The sequence below is a fragment of the Syngnathus leptorhynchus genome, chromosome 11 (genome assembly GCF_054491065.1).
Source record: "Syngnathus leptorhynchus isolate UIUO chromosome 11, UIUO_Slep, whole genome shotgun sequence".
Classification (NCBI taxonomy): Eukaryota; Metazoa; Chordata; class Actinopteri; order Syngnathiformes; family Syngnathidae; genus Syngnathus; species Syngnathus leptorhynchus.
This window is the reverse complement of record NC_141205.1, coordinates 9,532,599-9,557,711: the sequence shown is the minus strand read 5'-3', so window position 1 is coordinate 9,557,711 and position 25,113 is coordinate 9,532,599. Positions and strand designations below refer to the sequence as shown.

At 41.8% G+C, this 25,113-nt stretch overlaps 3 protein-coding genes across 5 annotated transcripts in view; 1 reads left to right on the top strand and 2 right to left on the bottom strand.

Moving 5' to 3' along the window:
* megf6b (multiple EGF-like-domains 6b) overlaps nt 1-20,195 on the bottom strand; it is a 33,842-nt gene extending 13,647 nt beyond the window's left edge. Inside the window, exons 1-6 of one of the 3 annotated variants that reach the window (XM_085923925.1) lie at nt 19,927-20,195; nt 17,587-17,647; nt 16,674-16,808; nt 16,030-16,139; nt 12,079-12,183; nt 2,417-2,539 (exon numbers count right to left, since the gene is read on the bottom strand). In XM_085923925.1, coding sequence (XP_085780051.1) covers nt 2,417-2,539; nt 12,079-12,183; nt 16,030-16,139; nt 16,674-16,808; nt 17,587-17,647; nt 19,927 — 535 coding nt within the window. In that variant the 5' untranslated portion in view covers nt 19,928-20,195. Of the gene's footprint in view, nt 1-2,416; nt 2,540-12,078; nt 12,184-16,029; nt 16,140-16,673; nt 16,809-17,586; nt 17,850-19,926 lie in introns of those variants that run through there. The other 2 variants (XM_085923926.1, XM_085923923.1) reach the window with 2 other exon arrangements.
* On the top strand, nt 19,119-22,047 carry akr7a3 (aldo-keto reductase family 7, member A3 (aflatoxin aldehyde reductase)). The gene is made up of 7 exons (XM_085923927.1): nt 19,119-19,453; nt 19,938-20,125; nt 20,214-20,318; nt 20,562-20,658; nt 20,814-20,913; nt 21,033-21,162; nt 21,242-22,047. The coding sequence occupies exons 1-7, from the start codon at nt 19,162-19,164 to the stop codon at nt 21,401-21,403; spliced, it is 1,074 nt and encodes a 357-aa protein (XP_085780053.1). The 5' UTR covers nt 19,119-19,161; the 3' UTR covers nt 21,404-22,047.
* mrto4 (MRT4 homolog, ribosome maturation factor) lies at nt 21,635-24,448 on the bottom strand. The gene is made up of 8 exons (XM_085923928.1): nt 24,351-24,448; nt 24,105-24,163; nt 23,934-24,037; nt 23,672-23,753; nt 23,509-23,576; nt 22,975-23,126; nt 22,808-22,884; nt 21,635-22,677 (listed from the first exon to the last, which is right to left on the bottom strand). Exons 1-8 carry the CDS (start codon nt 24,376-24,378, stop codon nt 22,516-22,518), a joined length of 732 nt encoding a protein of 243 aa, XP_085780054.1. The 5' UTR covers nt 24,379-24,448; the 3' UTR covers nt 21,635-22,515.
* Nucleotides 24,449-25,113: the final 665 nt, after the last annotated feature.

The following is a 25,113-nucleotide window of genomic DNA, read 5'->3' as shown; positions in this document are numbered from 1 at the left end:
GCGCTTTTCTTCCCTTTTTCCGTGCGTGCGGTTCGTCGTGATTAGGGGGAAAACAAGTCCCGCTAACCGCAAGGGTTGATGGCACGTTAGCGCTTTGCCCTCACACACAACACTCTTGTCGTCAGTGTTGAATTTATTATGCACGGAAGAAGTGAAAAATATGTCTGAATCTCATTTGACGTTTTTCTGAGATCAAAAGGATGCTTGTCGTTATTTAAAACATACTTTTGTTCTTGATCAATGCAATCGTTCTCGAAAATAGTGATGATAGCATGTTTTCAATGTGCATTCATCTCATGTCAGAATCTCCAAAGACTCCCAGACTGCTCCGATTGCCCAATTTGGAATTTGACCAGGAAGTCCTCACTTACCTGCAGCCCCGTGAGGTGGGTTGTAGCTATGGTAACCATAGAAACAATGTGGCCTATAGCAAACCCTCCTGTAGAAACCGTATGGGTAGTTTGCAGCAGATGCAAAAAACGGCAACGTTTCCACAAATATCAGGAGGAAAATCCACCATCCTGATGCCAAAACCATTTTGCGGTATTATCCCTCAGGGACTAAAGAATAACTACACGATTAATCAAACTTAAAAACTAAGTGAAAACTCCAGTTGGAAGATTGGGAAAATCATTATGAAAAATGGGAGCGTGCGGAATGCCGGTGGGGTTATCTCTCACTCAGTCTAGACTGCCTCTGGAGTTTTGTGTCCTTCCATCTTCCTCTCAAATTCTCACCCTCCCAAAGCTCCAGTTTGTCCGTCGCAGGAAAGACCCGCCCCCCCCCCCCCCTCTCATGCACAAAGCACCTACAACTGCTGACACTTCAGCAAAAATTGAGGTGTATGCTTACAGTTGACATTTTATGTACTAAATTACATACTTGAACGAAACTATTTCTATGCATGTATGAGTTATGACTAGGGAGACTATCGAGACTAGTAGAGGCTGCCGATACCAGACACTGATACTGTTCAATTGATATCATTTTATACATCAAAAACGGTACTTGTGACTATTGGTTGGAAAAAAAAAAAGTGGTGTTGAACATCCCTTGTTGTGACAGACTTTTAAAAAAACGGGAGCGCAGTACGAGGTTGTGACCAGGGGTAGCAACAATTTGCGACAGAAAAGCCTGGAAAGGACAGAGAGCGTGATTTGAGCATGAAATGATACTTTATACTTTAAGTATGCATGTTTTTGGGAGGGAAACCAGCAGCCAGGTGTTGAGAAGCGAACACATGATGAGCCAATCCATTTCTGTCTTTGATGCTGACACATATAAGAAAAAGAATGTGGGCTTTAAAATTTGCCAGAAGTCCAACTCCATATTTCCAATCCAAACATCTGACATAGGAATGAGACCGCCTGTGTCTACTAAGGTCAATATGCAGACATATTAGCCCGCCGGGCCAAAACAGTACTCTAGTAAACAGATCACAGAGCAAACGTAAACCGCCACACCGTCTGCACTTTTTGGGGTGTGGCTCAGCAAAAAATGAATTTTCAAGTCTGGTACGGTAGGTCGTTGTTTGTACACTAACATACAGTCGCAGCTCGCTGTTATTTCAGCTGCTGGAAGGCTGGCAGAGCATCAGTCCTTTGCATCGATGCGAGCCGTAAAGCTTCTTTGGCGTGACGACTGAAATGTTAAACTCATGGCGGCATGATGGAATCCATGCAAACATGATAAAAACCGACCAGGAGGCTGTCTTAGAAGTTTCCCTGAACAAAAGATGAATTGTTGGTTGGCATCTTAGTGATCCCTAGTATGTACCTAATACTTGCTATTTTGAAGTATTTGTAAAGTGAATATAAAAATGTCTTCTAAAATTGATACACCAAAGAGTGTTGTTAACAAGGCTGCTAAATTTGAACGATCGATTGCCACGTACCAATGCAAATCAAGCCCTTGTCTCTGCTCTCAAATGATTTGGGCGCTGCAGAATAGATTCTGATTCTGTGAATCACTTAACAGGTCTGAGGTTTCACTCTAAATCGCCCTGTAGCAGTTTCCTTCCAATGCCTATGATTTCCATCTGTGACAATTTTCCCAACCACTCTTAATTCTAATTACCATTGCGTGGATAGGATGTTTCAATAGTCCTCCAGCCTACTATTACTGATCATTTTGTCTGATCAAACCAACCACATGTTGGCCTACCGTCGTCACAAACATCAAACAGTGGCAGAGAATGAAAGGGAAGATGTCAGAGAAACAATTTGGGTTTGTCGTGAGCGGAAATTTGGAGAAAGAACATAGCTTAATAATACATTCTCCATTTTCTGTGGACAAAAATCTGAGATTCCGTTTTTAAATGAAAAATGGAAGCCAAGATTGATAACAGCATAAAACCTGGCCAAATTGTGTAAACCTACTTTTCACTCGTGCCAAATGCTAAATAGTGGACTCTCACCTTGACAGGTTTTGCCATCTTGGCTCAGTTGGAGTCCAGCAGGACAGCGGCAGTAGAAACTTCCAATGGTGTTGCAGCACAGAGCTTCGCATCCGCCATTGGACTCCTCGCATTCATTCACATCTGACAGGAGAAACAAAATGAAAGGGTTAATGTCCTGCTCACTAAATTGCAAGCAGATAAGCCAGAGTGCGGTTAGTCTATTTTTTTGCAGCATGGGCCAAAGTTTTAGGGTCAAAATGGCTGCGCCAATTTTAAGAGTTGATTAAAAGAGCTACTGGAAATCATGAGCAACTATTCCAATATTAACACAAAATTACCAACCAAAGGAAATAAGACACTTGTAAATGTTGTTTCTGTAAAGTTCGTTGCAAAAGTGTCCTTCCAAAAATCACGAGAAGCCCCCTTTTTTTCAGTCCACCAATATCACGCCAGACTTGTCATCAAGTCTACCAGATCATATCTTTTCCCTTCCAGACAGCCCATAATAACTATCTTGATCCAGGTGCTGACAGTGAAGCATGCGCCAACATTGCACATGGCAAATTACAACTAAAGACAGGAGCCATTATTATTTATTGAGACCTGTGAATGGAAAAAAAAAATCTTTTGAATGAGTAGACTTGATGAAACGTTATCAAAAGGGGATCTTGAACTGAATCCTGGAGCGCATGGAGTCAATCAGGAGGCAGCTTCCACTCACCAACAATTAGCCTGAACATTTTCTCAAAGGCAAAAGAAAAAGACAAAATTAGCCGCCAACTGGCTAGTGGAGATTATGCCTTCGGTTTGGGACATCTGGAAGCTAAAAAAATAATAATGATTCCAACTAAATCTGTCACGGGAATTCTATATATAAGCTTGATTTGAAGTTACGGTTTGTAATTGAGACAAGCAGTTGCATCTTGTTATACTTCTAACATTGGTGGAGTAGTGGTTCACACGAAAGCTTTGTTTTGCTTTTACTTTGACTTTTTTGTCCAGCGATTAGGGACTATGATGGCAGAAATATCAAACAGAAGATATCAGATAAGGGTAAAGTGAAACTGCCTCATACAATCACAGTGCAGCTCAGCTTAAGGTGAGAGGACATCATGGCTAGCGATATGCATTTAGCCGAATGTCAAACACGTGAATTACAACAAAGGTTCACTTCATCATACAAATGGTTGAAGGTGCATAGCATTGTTCTGGATGAATAGCACAACATCCCAAACATCATTAGGAGTAAGTGCTTACTGATGTTGTGTCTTCTTTGGAATGAAACGCAAAACAAATGGGACTGAGAAATGGCTACAAAAAAAGTGCATTTCACCACATTGTACATTGTGTTCTGGAAAAGAATGAAAAATAAATAAGCTGGGTCTAAAGATTTGATTGCACGAAACTGCGCCCCCCCCCCCCCCCCCCTTGCACAGTCAGCTGCAAGCTGAGAGGGTTTACATTCCAGCGCTGCATTGTGCGACTTCCTGCGATAAGGACCAACGCCACTGTTCCCGGGAGGATCACGCTAATATCCCGATTGACTACGAGTTGCTAAGAAAGAGCTCCAGAGCAGATATCATCTTGGGAGCCACGGGGCGGAAAATTGCAGCATTCATGCGGGATGAGGAGTGCGTTCTGTGGGAAGGAGGAGAGGGGTGGGGTGGGGGTGGGGGGGGGCGCCATGGATACCACAAACCAGTTTCCTCTTAAGAGTCTAATCTGAAAAGATCTGCTGCGAGTCTTGCATTTCGACTTGGCGTGACGACTATTTCCTTTTGGCAAGATACGTACAAATTTGCAAAGTGACAAATGATGTTATATTATTAAAACATCCTGCCTGTTTAAATAAATTATTTGTGAACGGCTTTGGTCGACGTTTAGCAATTATTTAAGCACGCTAATGACCCTCTTTAAGCAGTTGTGGTCGGTTGGTCGGTCGGTTGGTTGGTTAACATCCACTCATTCATAAATTTTCTAGAGTCACTCGTAACTAGGGCCTAGTACAGCCAAGTTTCAGCGATACAGTTTGGACTGGTTGTCAATCACCTTCATATTCATCTGGACAAAATCCTCATTGAACCGAAAAAAACATGTAAAAAAGCAGTACCCAAAGAAAAAGAAAGAAAATTGCATTTCAATTGTGTCATTTCACACTTGATGGGTGGGCAGGTACTCCAGAGACCTAACTATATGTAGACAAGCCACTAAAAAGTCACATCTCCCGTGCCCATTATGGACCAAACCATCCGTGAACTACAGCTGGGAATTGGATTGCATCTCTCTCAGGAAGCACATCTTCACATCTGACCTGCCGTGGAAGCGACCCAAGAAAGGTTTATTTCAATGGACACGATTCCTTACATTGCATTCAGCACTTTGACCTCAAGTACTGAAGTAATAACATAAATATATAATTCAATAGACTTCACATAAGGAGTGCATGAATATCAACTCCTTTGTGGATAAGCAGATGTTGATGACACAAAACAGAGCAGCCACTGGAAACTACTGGCTACGCTTTTTTTTTTTTTTTTGTCCCAATATAAGAAACACACTTTAATTAAACATTGCCCCCTGCTGCTATATGAACACACATGCAGGGTACAGTAGAATTTCTCCTTCACTGTTGTTGATGACAGCAAAGTATTTATCATGCATAATTGTAAGACCTAACTGATGCTGTCTTTAATTCTTTATGGGTGCTGACACAATTTAATTGTGGATTGAGCTCTTGTGAATTGGTGTTATAGAAATATTATATGTGTATAATATAAGGGCATACATGTGGAGATGATGAGTTGGCTTTTTTTTTTTTTTCAATTTGGAGTTGAGGAGAACAGGAAATGTGGACATTTGTGCTGAAGCTCCACATGGTTTGCCAACTAAGCACTGAGCTATCAGGTCACCGGGATAAGCAGAGAATTAAAACATTCTTATTTGCGCAACTCTTGTTCCCAACACATGAGTGGTGTTAAGTTACAGTGAGGAAGCACTTCATGCGACGAGACTAGAATTTTACCCTTTAATCCATTTAGCTGCAATGGACAATTTTGATTCTGCCATAAGTCTTCGAGTAATAGTCATAGTCGCAACTTAACAGCTAATAGCTGGTAAAAATTTTCCTCCGATCTCAAGCATGTGTATGAACGTCATACATGGACATTTGTATGTCAAAAGTGTTTCTGTTCCTAACAAGCAGCTGTCGTTACCTCATGTCATTTTTTTTTGTCTCCCCCTGTAATTCCGCTCCAGCTGGATAGATGCTTTAATCCTCCACGCACAAGTTCACATCACCTTCTTCATCTCACACATAAGTTAGAAATGTGTGAGGTGTTTTCACTACATTGCAAAACTATGCCCTTTAAAAAAAAAAAAAGATTCCCCAAAGGTTCCTGACTTCTCGTGCTCATTTTTACGGTCAGTGAAAGTGAAAGAATTTCATGATGTGCGCAGTTGAACAAATGCCTATGGACCTCGCGGGGGTTGCCCTTTGACCTGTTGCGTGTGCTGTATCAACACTGTACCTGTCAGGACCTGCTGCTTCTGACTCTGACCCTGTAGCAGCTTTTTGGAGTGTCCGGGACACAAAACACAAGCTGAAGGAATCCAGAAATGATTTGTTATAAACCTGGCTACATCCGTAGACCGGCTATATACGTAAATGAGATGTACTGGGGCGACCATTTTGGTGGATGGAAAGTGGCCTGCGGCCATTTTGGCAGCCAGTCGCAAAACGGACTGTCATGTCCAAATTACATAGAGGGAATAAACATGGAGACATGAAGTCTCGCTCCATATCTCCACGTGTTCTTCTTCGCAAATTTACAGTTGTTCCGCTCTATTTTAGAGACATACGTTTTAATGGTCTTATTATAAACTCAGCCTTATCATTTGCTTCTGTTAAGATGCTTTGATTCTTGCTTATACCAGCAAAGTCAGCACATCAAAGATGCGGAATGCGTTGGATTTATGGTCGTCCATACGGCCCAACGACAGGGGGTCTTCGGTTGACGACCGGTTTGTGTTCAAGGGTAACAATGTAACCTGAATTTATATTTAGGTTGAAGCATGCCGTGGTTTATCACTAACAGAGACGTAAAGTCAGAATTGCAGAAAATGTGGAAAAGGCCAAATGATTGCTTTTGATTTCTTGAAGAGGAGTGCACTCTTGATTTTGTCACAAATAGTTTGAGGTATGGCTATGAGCAATGGATGTAAAGCAAACCCCCCCCTCATGATAGAACTGAGATTCCAACGGGTGTTTAAAAGGACTTGTGACACGTGAATCTGTCTCATCGCATTTCTGTCAGATTAGCATCTGCTTTTTGTGGCTTGTGACGCCGGTAAAATTTGCCCTGTGGCGACCTTCCCGTGCCAGGATAACACGGCAGATAGGTGAAGTGCTTAGTTTGAGGCTCTAATCGGAAGACCAGAAGACGATACATTGGACGCCGCTACGGATGTTTCCACTCGCCCTGACTGATGACTTCTACCATAATGATATTTTGCAAACCGCTGCCACGTCCGATTTGCACATACTTGTAGGCGTCGACGCCTGTAGCATGACCGAGAGCGACCTTTCATCACCGACGGAGGCTAATGAGACAGGGCGGGAGCCCAGCGCACAATTATGTCAGATTAGGCTGCTCGGCGGGAAGTAGCAGCAGGTAGAAAGGCAAATCGTACCCTCAGAGCAAAAAGTGGTTCTCTCTCATTAGCACCTAACATCACAGGACGGTGAGTGTCAGGTTGGAGACACAAAACATTGAAGTGAAAATTTTAAATCCTTAGTCCCCCCCCCCCCAAAAAAAAGTAAGCCCTGCACACACCCACCTCAACATCCCAAAATAGGAGGCGTACCCCTTCCCTGAAGAACACATAAATAGTAGCAGCAACCAGGTGGAAAATAAGAATGCGAAAACGCCGGATCGGCGCTGACTCAGCGCCTACAGTGCATCTGCTTGCTTTCAGTTGCCTTGCCAGTCACGCTGCGCTGCTTGCTAACAATATGCAGATTAAAGCTCCTAATGTCCAAAACAGACAAGAGGTCAGTGACTCTGAATGGTCCATTTACGCCGCGATTTATAACAATTGCGCTCGCCAACGTGAATAGTTACGAGCTAACGACATAAATTCTCACCCTGACCTTGTCCGGCATTCACCCTCTGTTTGTGTGTTTATAATTAGAAATCCCAAATGTCATAACTCAAGCTAAGTAAAAAAGCAGATGTCTCAGATGGAGCCTGTTAAAGTCATTCCGATGAAGCACAATGCTTTGGAATTATTCCGTTATCATTTTTGTTGTTTTTTTACTAACATACAAAAATTATAGTCAAGTTCGGTCGTCATAAGACAAGCTAACGTTCGGATGTTTTGGCCTTTCAGCAGCGGATGGGCTCGTCAATCACTCGTGACAAAGTTCTGGAGAGCTTCACGGGTTTACAAAGACTTTCATGGTCACATTAATCCCGGGTAGAGGAGCAAAATGAAAGCACACAGTATTTCTCGCTTGATGCAAGACAGGAAACATTTTCGATGCATAAGCTGCCATCCCGCCTACGCACTTAAGAGCTGGATATTCATCATAACAGGAGAGTAATGGCATTTAACAAATGGCAACAATCAGACATTGGAAGAAGATGCACATGTGGCTTTAATTTTCTTCCTAATCCTCAGTCAAGTGTTAGGCTAGCACAGCATGAAGGTTCCGTAAATGTTTTTCTTGATCCCAAGTTAAGACAATTCAAGAGGTTTGGGGGTGGGGTGGGGATTTATTTTTACAATGGAGAGGGTTACAGAGGGCATGGATCTCATTACATTCCTTAATGGTCCTTATTTGGGGCATAAACACTCAATAACTGATTGAATAAATATTTGTGCATGGCAAAAATTTGACTGAGCTCACAAACTAATGCGGAAGCTGATCTTCTAACTAGGTGCAATTTATTTTGTGCGTGATGTCTCAAACCTGAGACAGACTGATAAAACGTACAAAATAAATGACAATCTTATCCAAAATGATCAAAGCCAGCGATTTCTTTTCTAAAATGTTTTTTGTTGGATTTTTATCTTCCGCTAACACCATTTCCTTCAAAAGTTCATTTTGTGCTAGGTCTATTCTTCTATATGACCACACGAGGGTCACTTAAAAGGCGCAACTTAAATCCAAGCAATCACAATCCATCACTTGATTATTCCACCCAATTGCAATGTGTCATCATTACCTTTGGAACTCATGACAGGGAGTGACATCACGCACCAAAAAAAGACACAATCCTGACCCAGCGTTCCTGAACCGTCTTGTCGACGAGGCCGCGACAGATGTGAGGTCACGCTGACCTTGACGAGCCACCTTTGACCGCCGGAAATCTAATCAGCTCATCCTTGAGGTATGAGTGGATGTTTTAAGAGATTCTTCGACCCTCGAGAGACTGGGATAGGCGACTTAAAAGAACGATGCCTCCGGCCACGGCGGCCGCAAAATCACATGCCTGAGCGTCCCGAGGATTCATCTAGGCGAGAAGTAAGCGAGCATTACAGGACCAGTCCGTCTGTCTGCATTGTTGAGTGGAGGGCTGGTTACAACAGGTTGAGGAACAATTTGACCGAGGAGAGACCACTAGTGAACCCTAAAGTAATTGCACAGTAGAATGTCTATTACAGGTTGAATAGCAAAACATCTGAAATCAGACTGCAGTAATGACACCTAGAATCGTTCGGTCTTAAAAATTCTTGTGCTACGTTTTCTTTTGCCTTGCTGTTTGTGACGTTTCAAGTGAATGAATGCCATGAATTGAACCGATGATCCTTTTTTCAGATACATTACTTTTGAGGACAAACAGGAAAAATGCATAAATCCTTTCTGAGATACACATGGAATGCTCTCTCAACATCATCGGCGTAACATCTCAATCGGAAAAGTACCCCCATTTGCAATAAAAATGTCAGTCAGCAGCTCATGTAAGATATCAACAGTAAAAAGGCATTCCATGAATCTGAACCCATAAAAGTAAGTATAGTCAGGAGGTAATTCACTCCCAAATTCACTAAAGCTTGAAAGATAATGTGTTTTGTGGCATCGCAATGACCCCGGCAAGCGGCCCAAATAGTGATTCATACAGCCATAAATGGCATTATCAAGAAACAAAAACCTGTTCAAGACGCAGCTATGAGAACAGTATCGGGTTACGTTGTCTGTCATGATTGTAAATGTCTGCTGTCAACTTCGGTATCATCGCCTCATATTCGTGTCCCATAACATTTGAAACAATAAATCAGTTTCCTGTTTTAAAGCGCTTTTAGTTTGCTTTCCCAATTCGAACGCGATGGTAGATTTGTAGCGCTATTACGTCTTTGAGTCTGAGGTCTAAAGGTTTTGGAAACTGTTGACAAAAAAAGGCCTTATTTAATGATCTGCAGGTTGCATACAAAGGGCTGTTTCAATTGACTACTTTTAAATTGATGCAAAATAAAGAAAAACAAACAAATGTGATTTATGCCGAATGGTCTAAAGACAATCTGCTCAACAGATGACTGAAAGGATTTAAGTTTGAAAAGTTTCGAGACGGTTAATCTTTTAAAAGAAGCAGGATTTGCTGCCTTTAAAAAGTCTTAAGAAGCCCACCAAGGAGTTGTGTCACCACAGACTTAAGGCACAAAGCGGTAATTATTCCACTGCACTGTACATCACTTGGACAGAGTGACAGCCTCACATGACTATTGAAAGCAGCAGCAGACTAATCGTAGACTTTGAAAGCACACGGGCGCACATGGCATAAACAGACGTACATTACAGCACGCAAACAAGGGAAAACCACATTAAAAAAAAAGACGTCAAACAACAACACGCCGTTGCATGACAGGCAGCGACTCTTAATGGACAATAGCCGCATCATTTGACAGGTTTAGCTAAGTGACCACATCTGAGAGACATTTTCAGTTTCTCGGTAGGTGCTGCTGTTTTGGTTAGCGACGGAGTTCAAAAATGAACTGAGAAATTATAGTTAACACTCATTTTCTTCCTGAAGGGAATAAAAGCTAATATCTTTGGTGGCTAAAACTATTAAGGCAATATGTTTACCATCAATGGGAAAAGTATACAGTGTAGCCGAGTACTAGTACTTCATGTGTCAGAGAAGTATGCCTCCACCTCCTCAACTCAAATGAGAGCGGGAGATGACTTACAACCGCGACATTCATGGATAGCAGGCACGTGTTTACTGGAAATAAATTCAGCACCCATATTCTATATCACCCCTTCGCCATATGCTGTGTCACATTAAAGAGGAGTCATCAGCGTCGTGCCTTCCCGTGGATAATGAAGCGTGAAGTAATCGGAAGCAACTCAGCTCGGCTTAGGTACCGCTCACGACTCTGATCACATAAACGGACTGTCAGTGCCGGATTGCCTTGGCTTGATCACGAGCGCCTTAACAAGGGCGAAGGGGGGCGAATGTTTGCGGTATGGTGTCATGAAGACACATGTGCTGCACGGCAGAGCTCCTGAGAAAACAGAGCAAGGTGGATTTGTCGCCTCAATGTGATCCGAGAATGCAGGGGGATCATTCTCGGACGCTGTCGACATTTGTAGGAATTTCCTGTCGTGTGGTGCGCTATCAGGAAAAAACAACAACCGAGACCTCCGCTGGTTCAGTTCAACAGCCCAAATTCAACAATGCGGTCTCTGTAGATAAAATGTTTGCTCTTTTGGTCAAGAAGCCAAAATGCTGAGGGGCCAAGAATTCCATTCAAGTAGAGAAAGAGGACATCCATCCAGTTGATTTTGCATTTATTCTTTTTTGGGTCGCGGGTGAGCTGGAGACTAAACTACAACCTGGACTGGTCAACATGTAAACGAACAACCACTCACATAATTCCCTGAAATAGTACTCTTAAGTCTGTGGGAACAATACAGTGAGGAATTTAAGACTGTCTTTGTCTGATCTATGCACTAAACTAAGGGCCAGAAAGAGAAGGATATCCTTTCCTACAAGACAATATTGCCACTGTTGACCTGGGACCTTCTGCTGAAGATGCAAAATGTCATCACTTCATAATTTTGACAGTGTCATGATCAAAACATGAGTGATTTGATCCACAAACATGCATGCTAGATTTGAAGATTTGAAATTGTCAATAGTCATCAATAGACTTGGATTTAACGACTCTGCAATGAAATTTAGAGCTTGAAGTCAACGAATTGTAAATTATACGTTTTTTTGCATTTGGTTTTCCAGTGTGTCAAATCTGTTACTGACGCTTGTAAAATGTAATTCGCCGGATTATAAATCTCTGTGAGGTAAATGTAAAGATGAGTAGTTCCAGGCTGTGACTATTATCTAATAAAAGACGTAACTGCACATGTTCTAAGAAATATTTCATATACTGCTGTGTCTGTATGAATAATACAGTGAGGAATTTAAGACAAGGTGCACCCTGTCTGGTTTTGATATAAGACGATTTTTTTTTACACCACAAGACAACATTGCCTCTGTGGACCTGTGACCTTCTGGTTGCAAAATGTTCTCACTTCATCATATTGTCATCATAAACACGAGATGATCTTTCACCGTCAGCTTCTCATTAGTGGGATAGAAAAAAAACTTGTGCCCGTGCCCAATTTTAAGACACGCGATAGATAAAGTGCAATGGAATTTCAACTCTGGAACGTCACTCACCATACTGGCAGCTGGGCCCGTTAAAACCCGCAGGACACTCGCAGAGCTGGGTTGACCCCTCTCGACACTGGCCCCCGTTGAAGCACACGCCGTAGCTACACACAGCTGTGTGACAAAACACAAAAACAAGCAAGGTAGGTGAAACACCTGGCTGATGTCACAACAGTCTTATCGTCAGCCTGTTGACTCCTCACTAAAGCGGGACCTGGAGACTCCTCCAGAATTTTCACACGTTACTTCCACGTGAAAAAGTCTTGCCTTCCCACAAGGAGATTAGATATGAGCTGAAATTTTAGATGAATGTCGCTGACCCAGTGGTAATGCTAACATTCTAAGAGATGAACTACAGGTGTGCTAAGCTCCAAAAGCGGTGCTACGTGAAATATCCAAAATGTTCTTATTAAGGCTTGACTAACTATTTGGATTTAGAGAGACATCTGTTTCTCTGCAAAGGGAGTGTAAACGGTGCTTTAGGGTATTAAAAACACACGTTGGATGAGGTGTCTTCACAGCCGGGCTTCAGGGGTATTCATGTCAGCCGGGGGGGGGGGAATCACATGGCCACACACCGGAAGAGGACACGACGTGGAGGTCTCTAACAAGCGCAATTGAGTGCAGACTTTGCGAGGCTCCACAGAGTTCAAGATTTCAGCCAGCCAAAACATCCGCATTTAAGCAGGCGTCAGATAACGGCTGAACACTCGAGACGGTCGTCATCACTCGGACACAAAAAGATTCAATGCTATTGGTTAGCCTGTCGTTGGTGTTTTGCATTATGTGTTAGCATTAAGCTCTATTAAGCAGAGAGAGAACATACTAACTGCATGTCAGAGCTGAGATTCGAATGCACAACAGCTTGACTGTGAGGCAGATGTGCCAAAGACTCGGTCATGGAATTGCACACTTGACTTGCTTGAAGGTTGACTGCTTTCCAGCCAATCGCAAATTAGACAACCATTCACACTCACATTCACACCTATGGGCAATTTAGTCTTCATTTATTTTACCATGGATATCATTGGAATGTGGGAATCAAGTCAGAGTAGATGCCAGAAACCCACTTGCGACTACTTTGGGTCTTTTTTGGGGGGGGGAGTGGTCGGCTTGGCCCCCATCCTGATTAATCTCCCCTGAATTAAAAGCCTAAATGTGGCATTCAACGTGGCATAAAAGTCACTCTCATCCGTCACAGGGCAAATCTGCACTTCACTACAAAGACACCTTCTGCGAGAGGATTAGCGGCGTCCGCAGAGAGCGGCAGCAGACAAAGCGGGGGCAGCGGCTCGTGCTGAGCAAACCCAAAAGCCCGAAGCAGGTGTCGCTCTTCCAGCGCACCAAGGGGATGACCACATCGTCACAGTGGCAGCTCGGTGTTTGTTTAGGCCCCGCCGATCTGTTTAACCCTCAGAGAGCGGTCCGGGCAACAGGCGGGGGCCAGTTTCTGAGGCCAAGTGACAAGAGAGAAAAACTCTTAAGTGGTGCCCTACCCTGTACTTTGAGTTTTTGTGAAGCTACATGTGAACGCCAACGTGCTTCTTTAAAGCTTTTAAAAACCTGTAGTTACAAAAATGGTCAGTCTGGTGAGGGTTCGAAAGTGGCCAAGGCCATTCTTGACGATTCTTCAGTGGTCCGCGGTTGGTCAGTTGTAGCCAGACTGTACAATGGGTAAGGTGGATGTTTGGTTTTAAAGGACCTCATCTTCATAACATACCTGTGATGTATTTTAGTCGAAATTACCCAACGTTAACAAAAGTTAAAGACGTGCCCATTTTTTTGTCTCGAGTTCATAACATTTCACCAGAATACACACGAAAAAATTCAGTTTAGGCACACAAAGTGTTAAAATTTCATTGTAAAAATTTGGGACAAAGATACGGATACGCGGATTTGACGAGTAACTAAACTGTATATTCTCGGCATTACATTCAAAGTGCAAATATTCTTCATTTAATCAGACTCATGACATGTCACGTATGTATTGTTGAGTTGGGTCTGTTCATTATTTTTCAGAAATTCCAGTCACGCAAATTTCTATGCATTTGGGTCGGCGCCTATTTGCGTTCAAGTACGAGCGATGCCGTCGCTCCGAGTGCCAACAGACTGTTCTATGATACTCACATAAAGACCACCCATTGCTAGACACCGTACCATTTCTTTTGTTGGGACCACTCGACCTGTTTCGCATGTACTACCTCTGCCGGCTCGCTCCTGCCACAAAGGAAGGCCAGTTCCCATTCAGCATTTAACCAGAAGGACAAACCGGTGGAGCCATTGTTCTGGATTCCGCCTACCCCATGCCCGGCCCCCTCCCCAATCACCACCACAAAGCCATTGTTGCAATCAAACAACGTAACCACTCGCTTCCACTCCTGGTTGACCCCGTTTATGCTATCGCGGGCCCGTGGCTCCGGGCAGAGGCAACTCATTTAAAACTCTCAAGTGGAGGAAGTCGCCATCTCAAAGTCAAGTGCTTTTCACTCTTTGTCAGAAGCACATTGAGCAATCGAGACAATTGGAGTCGTCGCGGAAACACACAAGAGTCACCTCGGTGATGTTTAGAGGAACCTCGGGGGGGTCTGCACTGTGGCCTTCAAATGTTTTAAAAGTAAGAGACAGGCCTATAACATCTTACGCATCTTAAGACCGAAGCTGCATTTTTATTTTTATTTTTTAGATTTTTTTTTTTTTTATGATTGATTCAGCAAATTAGATTTTATTTAGAAAGTTTCTTTTAAGTCACAAAGCAAAAGGACTACAGGGTCGATGTGTAACACTACGCCAGGAAACCTACATTTAGGCAACTACAATGGGGTCAAAGATAAGAAGGAAAATGGCTAGCTAATGACAGATGTTACTATGTGACCTTCAGCCACTTCTGAGCCTTTATGGGTGCTGGACCTACAACGTGATTAGCCAGCCCCTCAACTGCCTCTCAATAACAGCCCGTCATCTGCCTAATGAGCTCACACTGATTGTTTGGGAGGTAACACGCACACACATATACATACACGGAAAAAAGAAAATATCACAAAACAGTGGGAGGATCGCAAGGCAATCTGGCATTTATCCTGGTTCAGCGGCTCGGAGAAAGAGACGATTAGTTCGTCCCGTCTCCGAGCGCTGAAACATATTTGGTTACTGGGATAAAAGCCCTTTTGGATGGGGCAGCCATTGTACCGCGAAAAGAGAAGATAACCCCCTCTTGACTCCTCGAACGAGGGAGACACTGGGAAGTCCCGACTCTCCAAGAATGTCTTTTAAGATCATTTGTTGGTGACTGTTAAAACACATTGTTCCCACAATAGCAGGCTTTGGCTTTTAGCAGTTGCTCATTAGCCTTATTTATACAGAACAGATTTAGTATATACAGGAAATAGGCAGGAAAATTGGCTATTGCCTATTCAATGCAAATTCCGATCATTTACAAACACAGTGCTCCTTTTCTCAGAAGCAGGCATATTTTCACAAAGCAGATAATTGTTGCCAGACAGCAATAATGGCTTTCAAAAAAGGGTGGCAAAAGTAAGTGTACTGTCAAGTATTACACTTCACACCTTTGCCCCTGGCAATCTGGAATTTCCTTAAAGACATGCGGTGCCGCCTTTTTTGGCAGGCAGAGGATTGAATTTGTCCTAATTCCATTCTGTTTTGGTGCCGTTTATACAGAAGGGCGGTTGAGTTAAAAACAGCAAAAGACAAAGGGGGGTGGGGGGGGGGGGGGGCGTTACGATTCACCAACTTCATCTCAAACGAAACGTGAAATTCGTAAATAAGAAGCGCGGTGAGTCTACGTGCGAGTGTCTAGGCGTGAGCTGCGGTCGACAGCAGTTCCTGCACGAGTTGATTTTACTGTCGTTCACCCAGCGCTAAATGGCTAAGCACAAACCATTATCTAAAAACTGATCAACACGATCGTTAAATGGATATTTTTCATGTACACGTCGTACTTACGATAAAGGCAACCGGCTTCACCATTGAGTTGAGACCATCCGGAGCAGCACTTGTAGACGGTGTTTTGATCCTGTCGGTACACTTGTCTGTACGCGGTGTAGTACGCCGTCCTGTCAACATAAAAAAAAACACAAGCACTCACAAAAGTGAAGAATAGAACTGCTATAAATCAGTCAATAATAAAAGAGTTGTTTTCTCAATGCTTTTATTCGCCACACATTTCCCAGACACGTCTGATTCTTCTTTGGAGAATGGTGTGGGATCCCCTCTACTTTTTGGGACCCCTCTCATTGCCGCACCGCCACGGTCATTAAGCCTCGTGACAACATGCTTTTGTTTACAGCAAGTAATTATAGCCCTCAGCGGACTTCAAAGCAAGGAGTGAGAAACTCTGACGTGGGATGACTCAGAAACCGTGTTACCATAAGGACTCTTTGTGGAATGTTGACTGTGGAGACTTTTGTGTTTAATAGCTGGTTGGGTTGAGTGGGGGAGGAAGGAGGGGGGGGGGGGGGGTTACACCTTGCATTTAAGTGTAAGACGACTGTCATTAGAGAGGACAAGTCTGTGAGAGAAAAAGAAATATAGGAAAAAGATGAAGGGAGGTGAAATGATGGCAGGATTAAAGAAGTGATGTTCCTCACCTCCTCTCATATCCTAAACACCACGACTGTCCCACGCAGCCTTGTTTCCACACTTTGACCATGCGTGTGAAAGCCTGCACGCACGGCTGCCTCTGGGCAACCAGCATCATCTCCTGCTCCATGCAAACATTTGGCCTGCGAGGAAAGGGAGGAAAATTGTTAAGGTGTCAAAAGGTACACTACAAAGTCATCAATGAGTTGGAGATGAACCCACACTTGCTGTGACCCCCCTTCAACTTTCTTTTTTTTTTTCCTAGCGCACACAGCAAGTAGGACAGGTGGCGGTCTAAAGTGAGATAGTCAAGTCTTTTTAAAATAGCCGCGAAGCCCAATAAGGAGGACTTAGAAGATGCAAACGTCACAACTTGACCCCAGAACTTTACAATTGTGAAACATGACATGCAGATTACTAAGATTTTAATTGCGTTTATCCTTTTTGAATATTTTATTTTTTTATTTTTTTATTTTAAAGCAGTATACAACATGTTGCTTAAAACCTTCCCTTGGGCTTGGCTAACTTGTGCTTGAGGGGCACTTTTTTTTTTTTTTTACTAGTTTTAAACCAAAACAAATGCAAGATTATTTGAGATTAATTTAAAAAAAAAAAGCCCATGTTTGTTTTGATTATGTCTCATGTTATTGGCCATAATTAACGTAATTCTAATTAATAGCCAATTAAAATCAAAGGAAAATGACATTTTTGCTCGTTTTAGTATTTTGCTGACATATTTAATTTGTTTGTTGGGAATACATCAAAAACTTTCAGATTTAATTGGCTTAATGAATGCATTTGTTGCATTTGTTAGTGTTAAGAAAATATAATCAGCGAGTGGGTTTGGACAAACGCACTACTCCAACAGGAACCTGTTGCATATGGTGCAAAACACAATAATGGAGTGTACCGATTACTTACATGAACGGCTGAAGGCTGTTGGAGTTGCCATACAGCTCGACGTGGGCTCCTTGAACAAACACTAAAACCAAAATGAATAAAAACACACTCTCCATAATCCTCCTCCTCTTTTTGGTTTTAAACACGCGATTCACTCACAGGCGTACTCATGAGTGTAAAAATGACCAATTAACGCTCCAAAAATAACGGTTGAAATTTAAATTGGTTCTGTCTGGAAATGAGCCAATTATTCCAAATGATGACGTAGCCAATAAGCGCATGGATCAGCTTCCACGCGTGACACACTGTGTGCCAGAAACTAGACAGCAAACAGAAGCGCATCCACACTTGCTCCCTGCAGATGTTTCACGAGGGGAAAAAAAAAAAAAAAGAAAAAAAAAAGTCGTGGAGGAGGCTCCCTCCATTCACTTGGTAATGTGTGTGTGCGTGTGTCTCACGCGCACAAGCGCACGCACACTGCAGTGCGCAAAATGTACGGCAAACACTTCAACGTGTTTATTTAGTTAGTAAAAGAGCTTTTAATTCTTTAAAGGGTAAATAAAACCCTTAGGGACAAAAATTAAAAGTATTCAAACAAATATTTAAATCAGTGATTCTCAACTTAGTGGGTCAGGACACAAAAGTGGGTCAAAGATCCATTTCTGGTGGGCCCAGGCAGCTATTCAAAAAAAGTGACAGATTTGTATTGTGAGTTTTTGAGAACTGTTTAGAGGTGCACCAAGTTCGCACAAGATATGTGGAATATTGGGTAAACATAAGAACTGTTCTTAATCACCAGCAACTCTGTAAACAAATATGCAGCTCAGCCTTCAGACATTATCAATAAAAAGAAAATAGCAAAAATAATTATTAAAACCATCTACAAAGAGTTGGAAAATCCTAAAATTTTACATGTGACATTATTATCAAAATGCCATACAAGAACGTTTAAAAGTCACAATTTAAGTAGCTTTAAAGTGGTTTTATAGAATTATTTTGGCACCCTTAGATGAAAGTAATTCCGAGCTTTCCATAAAGTCCTCTAATGGCCAGTTTGTGGCGTGGGGGCAAACAGCTGACTGTGCGGTCAAGAGGTCGGCGGCTGCCGCTGTTCCTGTAAACAAAGCTTTCATTGCTCACATGTGTGCTCGTGACCCCCAAAGAGTGGTGGGTCACTGCTGAAAGGCCCTCAGAGGACACAGTGTTAGCTACATGACATTCGAATTAGGACACAAGACAGCTATTTATACAAACTGAAAGGTGCATCCATGTAAACATGGAAGGTCCACACTTTTCCCAAACAAGTGCATCCATGTAAACATGGAAGGTCCACACTTTTCCCAAACAAAAAACAAGAAGGCACACTATATATGACAGGTAGCCCCAAAAGTGATGGAGATGATTAATCCAAGGTTATGATGGCCAAAATGTCAACTCAAGACGACTAGCAGGCAACACTATGCCGAAATAAAGATATTTGGCTCCCTCTAGTGAGACTAAGTGTAACAGCAATCTGCCGAATCCAATGGAGGCGGGGTTACGCACATCTAGTCGTTTCAACAACGCAGTGCCAAACGAACTTTGAACTAAACGACCATGCAGTGCGTAATAACAGCGCGACTCATCTCGCCACGCAAATCCCATTTTATAGCGAGCGCGCTGTGCAGTAAGCTTACATTTAAGTTTGTGCCTTGGCGGAACATGTCCAGGACGCGACCGGTTACTTTGCTCGGCACCATGGCCTTCGGAGGCCGGGCGGACGCCGAGCAAAGTCTGGAGATGACCAAGACGTTCCTGGACCGGGGACACAAACAATTGGACACTGCCTATATGTACATGGACGGAAAGTCGGAGACCATCATGGGAGGCATGAACCTCCCCAAAACAGGTCGAGTAGAAGACTATGATGGGATTGTTTCGTTTTGCGCTTTCCTCTTTGTCTGCTGCAACCAAACGTAGCAAAAAATGAATGCAGACGTGCCAAACACTAGAAACAATCCCATAAGTCATTTTAAAATATACATTGTAGAAACTGAATAGTGTACATTGTTGTTAACTTATATTTATCCGTGCAATATATGGAGTTTATTGTGGTTGTCAAAGTTTTCCATTGTTTTGATTGCAAACGCGCTTTAATATGCAAGTGGCATACATATTTTTTTTACTCCACTTGCAAAATGACAATATTTCCTCTTAGTGTTTGCTGTACACATATGCAATTTAAAAATACAGCATGCATTTCTGTAGATATTTCCACAAATTAGATAAACTACTACTACTTATAAGTTGCAAAACTACACTACTGCAACATGAAACAAACAAAATAGGAGGACTGAAATAACTTGGGTTTCCTTTTCTTACTTTAAATGCAGTCAGCATTGCCACTAAGGCAAACCCATGGGACGGGAAGACGTTGAAACCGGAAAGTGTGCGCTCTCAACTGGCGACTTCCCTCAAGCGTCTGCAGACAGACTCCGTGGACCTCTTCTACCTTCACGCACCCGATCACGTCAATCCAATTGTGGACACTTTGCGGGCTTGCGACGAGCTCCACAAAGAGGCAAAGAAAAACGTTTTTATTCAGTATACAATCATTGTGACAGTTCCCCTGTGCAGTTAATGATTATCTTAAAAATGTCTCCCTTCAGGGGAAATTCAAGGAGTTTGGACTGTCCAACTATGCATCATGGGAAGTGGCTGAAATCGTGTGCCTGTGCAGACAGAATGACTGGATTGTGCCTACAGTGTATCAGGTCTTTCAATTTAGCAAAAGATTTTGTTCGGCTTAAATACGGACCCCCCAAAATCGATTGAAACACAATGCGTACACCAAGAATGCAACTCTAAAAATCTGGCCGGCTGTTATTACTTTATCTGTTCACAAGAGGGCGTTGTTTTTCCTGCTACCGAAATGATTGTCACTTTTTGTTGGATAATGAGTTATAAAAAGTATCTGGATCTTTTCGGATAGAATTTCCAAGTGCTGTGTTTCACAGGGGATGTACAATGCCACAACCAGACAAGTTGAGACAGAGTTGCTACCCTGTTTGAGGTACTTTGGGTTGAAGTTCTACGCCTACAACCCACTTGCAGGTATACTACTAGTTGAAATAGAGTCTGACATTACCGTTTTTGCATTTATAGTCCAATTGCAATTTATAATCTTTTCCCATAAAACATTTTCTTTCTTAAAAATGACTTGGCAAGACATCATGGAGTTGATGAGATGTTTGGATTCTCTCTGCTAGGTGGCCTTCTGACTGGAAAGTATCACTATGAGGACAAAGACTCATCTCAGCCAACAGGGAGATTCTTTGGTAACAATTGGGCTGCACTTTACAGGGACAGGTAAATTTCAAGGAGTTGAAAGATTTAATGATTGTTAAATGTTGCCACTTTAAGAATTAGAGAAACTTTGTTCTAGTTAGTAAAAATATAATACTTATCGTTTTTCATGATGTGTGTAGGTACTGGAAGCAGAGTCACTTCCAAGCTATAGAATTGGTCCAAAAGGCCTTGGAGGTGGCATACGGGCCAACGTCACCCACCCTGTTGTCTGCCGCCATGCGTTGGATGTACCACCACTCCCAGCTCAAGGTGCCGCAGACACTCGCGGATCACTTCAGGCGCGTACAACTACCAATTGAGTTATCGTAACGTCTTACTCGTTTTTAAGGGCGAATTTGGTGACGGCGTCATCATCGGCATGTCCACGATGGAGCAGCTCCGAGAGAATCTGGCCGCCACGGAGGAAGGGCCTCTGGATGAGAGGGTGGTGAAGGCCTTCGAGGACGCTTGGAATCTGATCGCTCATGAGTGTCCGAAATATTTCCGCTAGGATTAGGAGTTAGGGATGTTGGGCTTTTGGGTTAAATTTAGAAAATGGACGGAACATTCACTAGAAGCTTTACAGGGGAAGTTAAGTGTACCTTTTGTAAGTGTCATCAGCGGGTTGCAACAGAGGGACTGGAATACTTTCAGAAAGTTAAAGTAATGGTTCAATTAAACTCACTTGTAAAGAAAAAAAAAAATCCCACCCTAAAACCCAACATCTCAGACTTTTTGAGAGTTTTTCTTTTTTTTTTTTTTTTTTAAAGTGGAATGGCCTTCGGCGGACATTATAATAGTTCTCACTTATTTTCAGATCAAACCTAATTTGACTTTTCACACGTTCTCCTCCCTTCCCACTTTGTCTAAGCAAATTGTAAAATGAATTGTACAGCACACAGTTTAGTTTTCATTTCATTTTCATCTTTCATCTGAATTGTAATGAAAGATAGAGCAGTCGGCGTGTATAATGTGAAGCGTTTCTCCGAGCAAACCAGTGCCATATTGAGCCATATTTCAGTCCAGAGCTAAAAAGGTCAAGGCAGAAGATTCAAGTACATGTTTTGGGATGGCAATCAAACATGTTCCAGATTATTTCAAGATCCTGATGTGAAGTATAAAAATAAAAATAAGATGAAGAAACAAAAAAAAAAACGTACATCTTTCAATTCTAAGATCTCAAACGCGCTCGTCACTCAGAACTATGCCATGTCGATGCCTAACAATTTATATGAACAAAATGATGTCTTTTGTTTTCCATAAAAATAAATCTACAATACAAACGATCAGTACTAGGTGCAGCTTGTTTTAAAAGTAAAGTTCTTCAACACTCATAAATACTGTATAGCAATATCACTGCTGGTATCCCAGAGTCTCCAAGACACTTAATTTTTATGATTTTTAATTAAAAAAAAATGTGCATTTGAAATAAAAAACATATCTCCAAAACAAAAAATCTTATTTTGAGAATATTAGTCCAGACCTAAAAAGTTAAGTTGAAGGATGTGTGTACATGTTTTGTGGATGAAAGAAAAACACTATGGTCCAGATGATTCCGAAATCCTGATATATTTATAAAAAAAAAAGAAAAAATATGAAGGAAAAAACCTGCACAATCTCCTTTCAATCTCCATCCTCATCCTCCTCATCTTCTTCGCTTTTGTTGTCCTCGATGTCCTGCTTGGGCTCTTCCTCGCCCTCAAAGATCTCGAACGCGCCTGTTTCAGAGCTCCACATGCATTTGATCGTCACTCGGAACTCTGCCATCTCAATACCCAATAATTTCTGTGTACAAAAACAATAAAAAAATGCCACGTTTAAAAAAAATAATAATCAAAAAAATCTGTAATTTGGCCAGGTGATTGATGGCTTGTTTGTTGCGGTACCACCGTACCATATTCTGTCATCAACTCACCAGAATACGCGCCTGTTCAGGGGTAAGGATATCGCCACGCTTGCACACTGTGTGGTCCTTTAGTAGTGTCACCACACCTACAAAATAATCATGAAAACAAAATACATTCATCTATCCATTTTTATGGCATATAAAGTCCATCCGTGTTATTTCTTGCATATTCCTACCCTTCTTGAGCGCAGTGGGGAGGCCCAGCTGCCTCAGCTGAGGCTCCATTGAGTGCGTGAAGTGCTCCAACGGACCCTCATCCAGACTCACGTCCATCTGAGCCACATTACCTGACCGGGCATAATCCATCTCTTTGTGATGATTGAAATACCTGTGAGGGGGGAAAAAAACCCATACCCACACAAATTATAATCAGCATTAAATTAAGTCAACCTTGATTAGTACAGTATTATTCACATTAAAATATGCAGTCCCTTTTATTTACTATACCAGTAATTCTTTTTTATTAACAGCGTTTTACAATGAATGGCTCATTTTAAAATATACACATTACAATCATTATAATGTAAACAAGTATTCTCTGCAAATACTACAAAACTACTTAATTGTTTTTTTCTATGAACACTTAATTGTTTTCAAATACTTTCCCACTTATATCTAACTTTGAAATATGATCCAATAATAAAAAAAAATACTGTATTGCATTTTGCACTAGGTGTCATGTTTTAAAACTTTTTGTACGATTTGCTTACTCATGCACCTCCTCCTTAGTTTTATTAGTGAAAAGAACTCCCACTTCGCCTCGTAGATGCTTGCTGACCTGCAAAGATGACACAAGGACAAAACCCTGAGAATAAATTGTCAAGCGACAATTTTAACGTTACCATGACTCTTATTTCGACTGATGATTCCTACCTGACATAAATTGTCCCTGTATTCATCAGTTTGTCCTTTCCCAATGGCAATTATCATGACTTTGTTTTTTCCAAAAAAGAATCTGTTGGGGGGAAGAGGATTTTTTTAACATGTAAAATGTCAATAACAATTTAAAATGAACAGGATGACTCATCTCTTAATAAGGATGAATATTTACAATTGAAACAATTAACGAGATTGCACAGTTTGTCCATTTACACCCCCCCTGCTTCACATATATTTATGGATATATTTGGGTTACCTGCTGTGTTTCCAGGCTGTTCTGATGTCTTTCAGTTTATTATTCCTCATGTTAGCCACGGAGAAGATGAACAAATATTTGTAGGTGTCGACACATTTCCGTAACTAGAGGGACAACGTAAAGCCAAATCAGATGGCAGCGTACTTACAGAACAGTCATTGAATGATTTACCTCTTCTATTAGTTTCTGTTTGGATTCGAGTCCCTTCTTGGCTGTTTGAGTCAAAGAAACTGTGGGAAAAGAAAAATCAAGTAAATGTCATTGAGTGAACCAGAATGTAACAATGCTTACACTACTAGCTCAAATTAGCATGCTACATTCCTTTCTATTCACACTGAAGCGTTAGTTGCTCCGCTTCCAAATACAGTACAACAAGTTTAGACATTTAACGACAAACGTGTTGTTTTTGTATTTTACTTTTCTTGTCCCTCTTCGACTTAGGCATGGTTGCTCTCCTCAACGCGCACGTGAACGTAAAGGACCCCAAATGTTTCCCTCAAGTGAAGCTTGCCCACAAGTGCCTGACTGAAAATATATATTAAAAAAATAAAATAATGTTGAATTTTAATGTGCAGCAGATTCAATAGTTAGCAATTTGTTCTGCATGTTCTGTTTTCCTATTCCGAGCGAGCATGTAAATTCAACGGCACTATGTAACTCACTTTGCTCATTTAAGTTGATGTGACAAGGGGATGCTGTCGTCTGCCTGAGCGAAAAGGAAATAAATGCTTTCACTATCGCATTGAAACGCCAGGGGGAGCTCGACTACACGCATTAACATATGCGCGGACGCGTGCGTGTAGTACAGTGTACACTGCAGCACGCCCGTCAACCGTCGTGAGGATGAGTGGTTCGCAAGATGAATTAATAATTTGTTTTAGATTATTACAATGTCTGCATATTTAATTTGGATTGCAATGCTACTAAATGTAATTTATTCAATTAGAATGCAGCGAGACTTCCACATATTGTCAAAATCCTATAGACTTACTTATTCATTGACACTGTAAACATGACTTGTCTATACCTCAATTCAAAATTAAGAGTTAAAAATTAATATAATATAATGTAATGCTTTTTTTAAATCAAAAGAAAACCCAAGTAAATTCATACTGCAATTTGCGCTGTGTTACGAAAGTAGCTCCCAAAAACAAAACATCTAACAAAAATAGGAGCTACA

What these genes read in the sequence shown, in the direction of transcription:
- akr7a3 (XM_085923927.1), top strand. Translation starts at nt 19,162, where the DNA reads ATGCAGTGCGTAATAACAGCGCGACTCATCTCGCCACGCAAATCCCAT. An exon ending in TTGTGCCTACAGTGTATCAG is followed by an intron (nt 20,319 to 20,561) that starts GTCTTTCAATTT and finishes TGTGTTTCACAG; the next exon opens with GGGATGTACAATGCCACAAC. An exon ending in CGCCTACAACCCACTTGCAG is followed by an intron (nt 20,659 to 20,813) that starts GTATACTACTAG and finishes TCTCTCTGCTAG; the next exon opens with GTGGCCTTCTGACTGGAAAG.
- mrto4 (XM_085923928.1), bottom strand. Translation starts at nt 24,378, where the DNA reads ATGCCTAAGTCGAAGAGGGACAAGAAAA. An exon ending in AACAGAAACTAATAGAAGAG is followed by an intron (nt 24,038 to 24,104) that starts GTAAATCATTCA and finishes TTGTCCCTCTAG; the next exon opens with TTACGGAAATGTGTCGACAC. An exon ending in CTGAACAGGCGCGTATTCTG is followed by an intron (nt 22,678 to 22,807) that starts GTGAGTTGATGA and finishes TTTTGTACACAG; the next exon opens with AAATTATTGGGTATTGAGAT.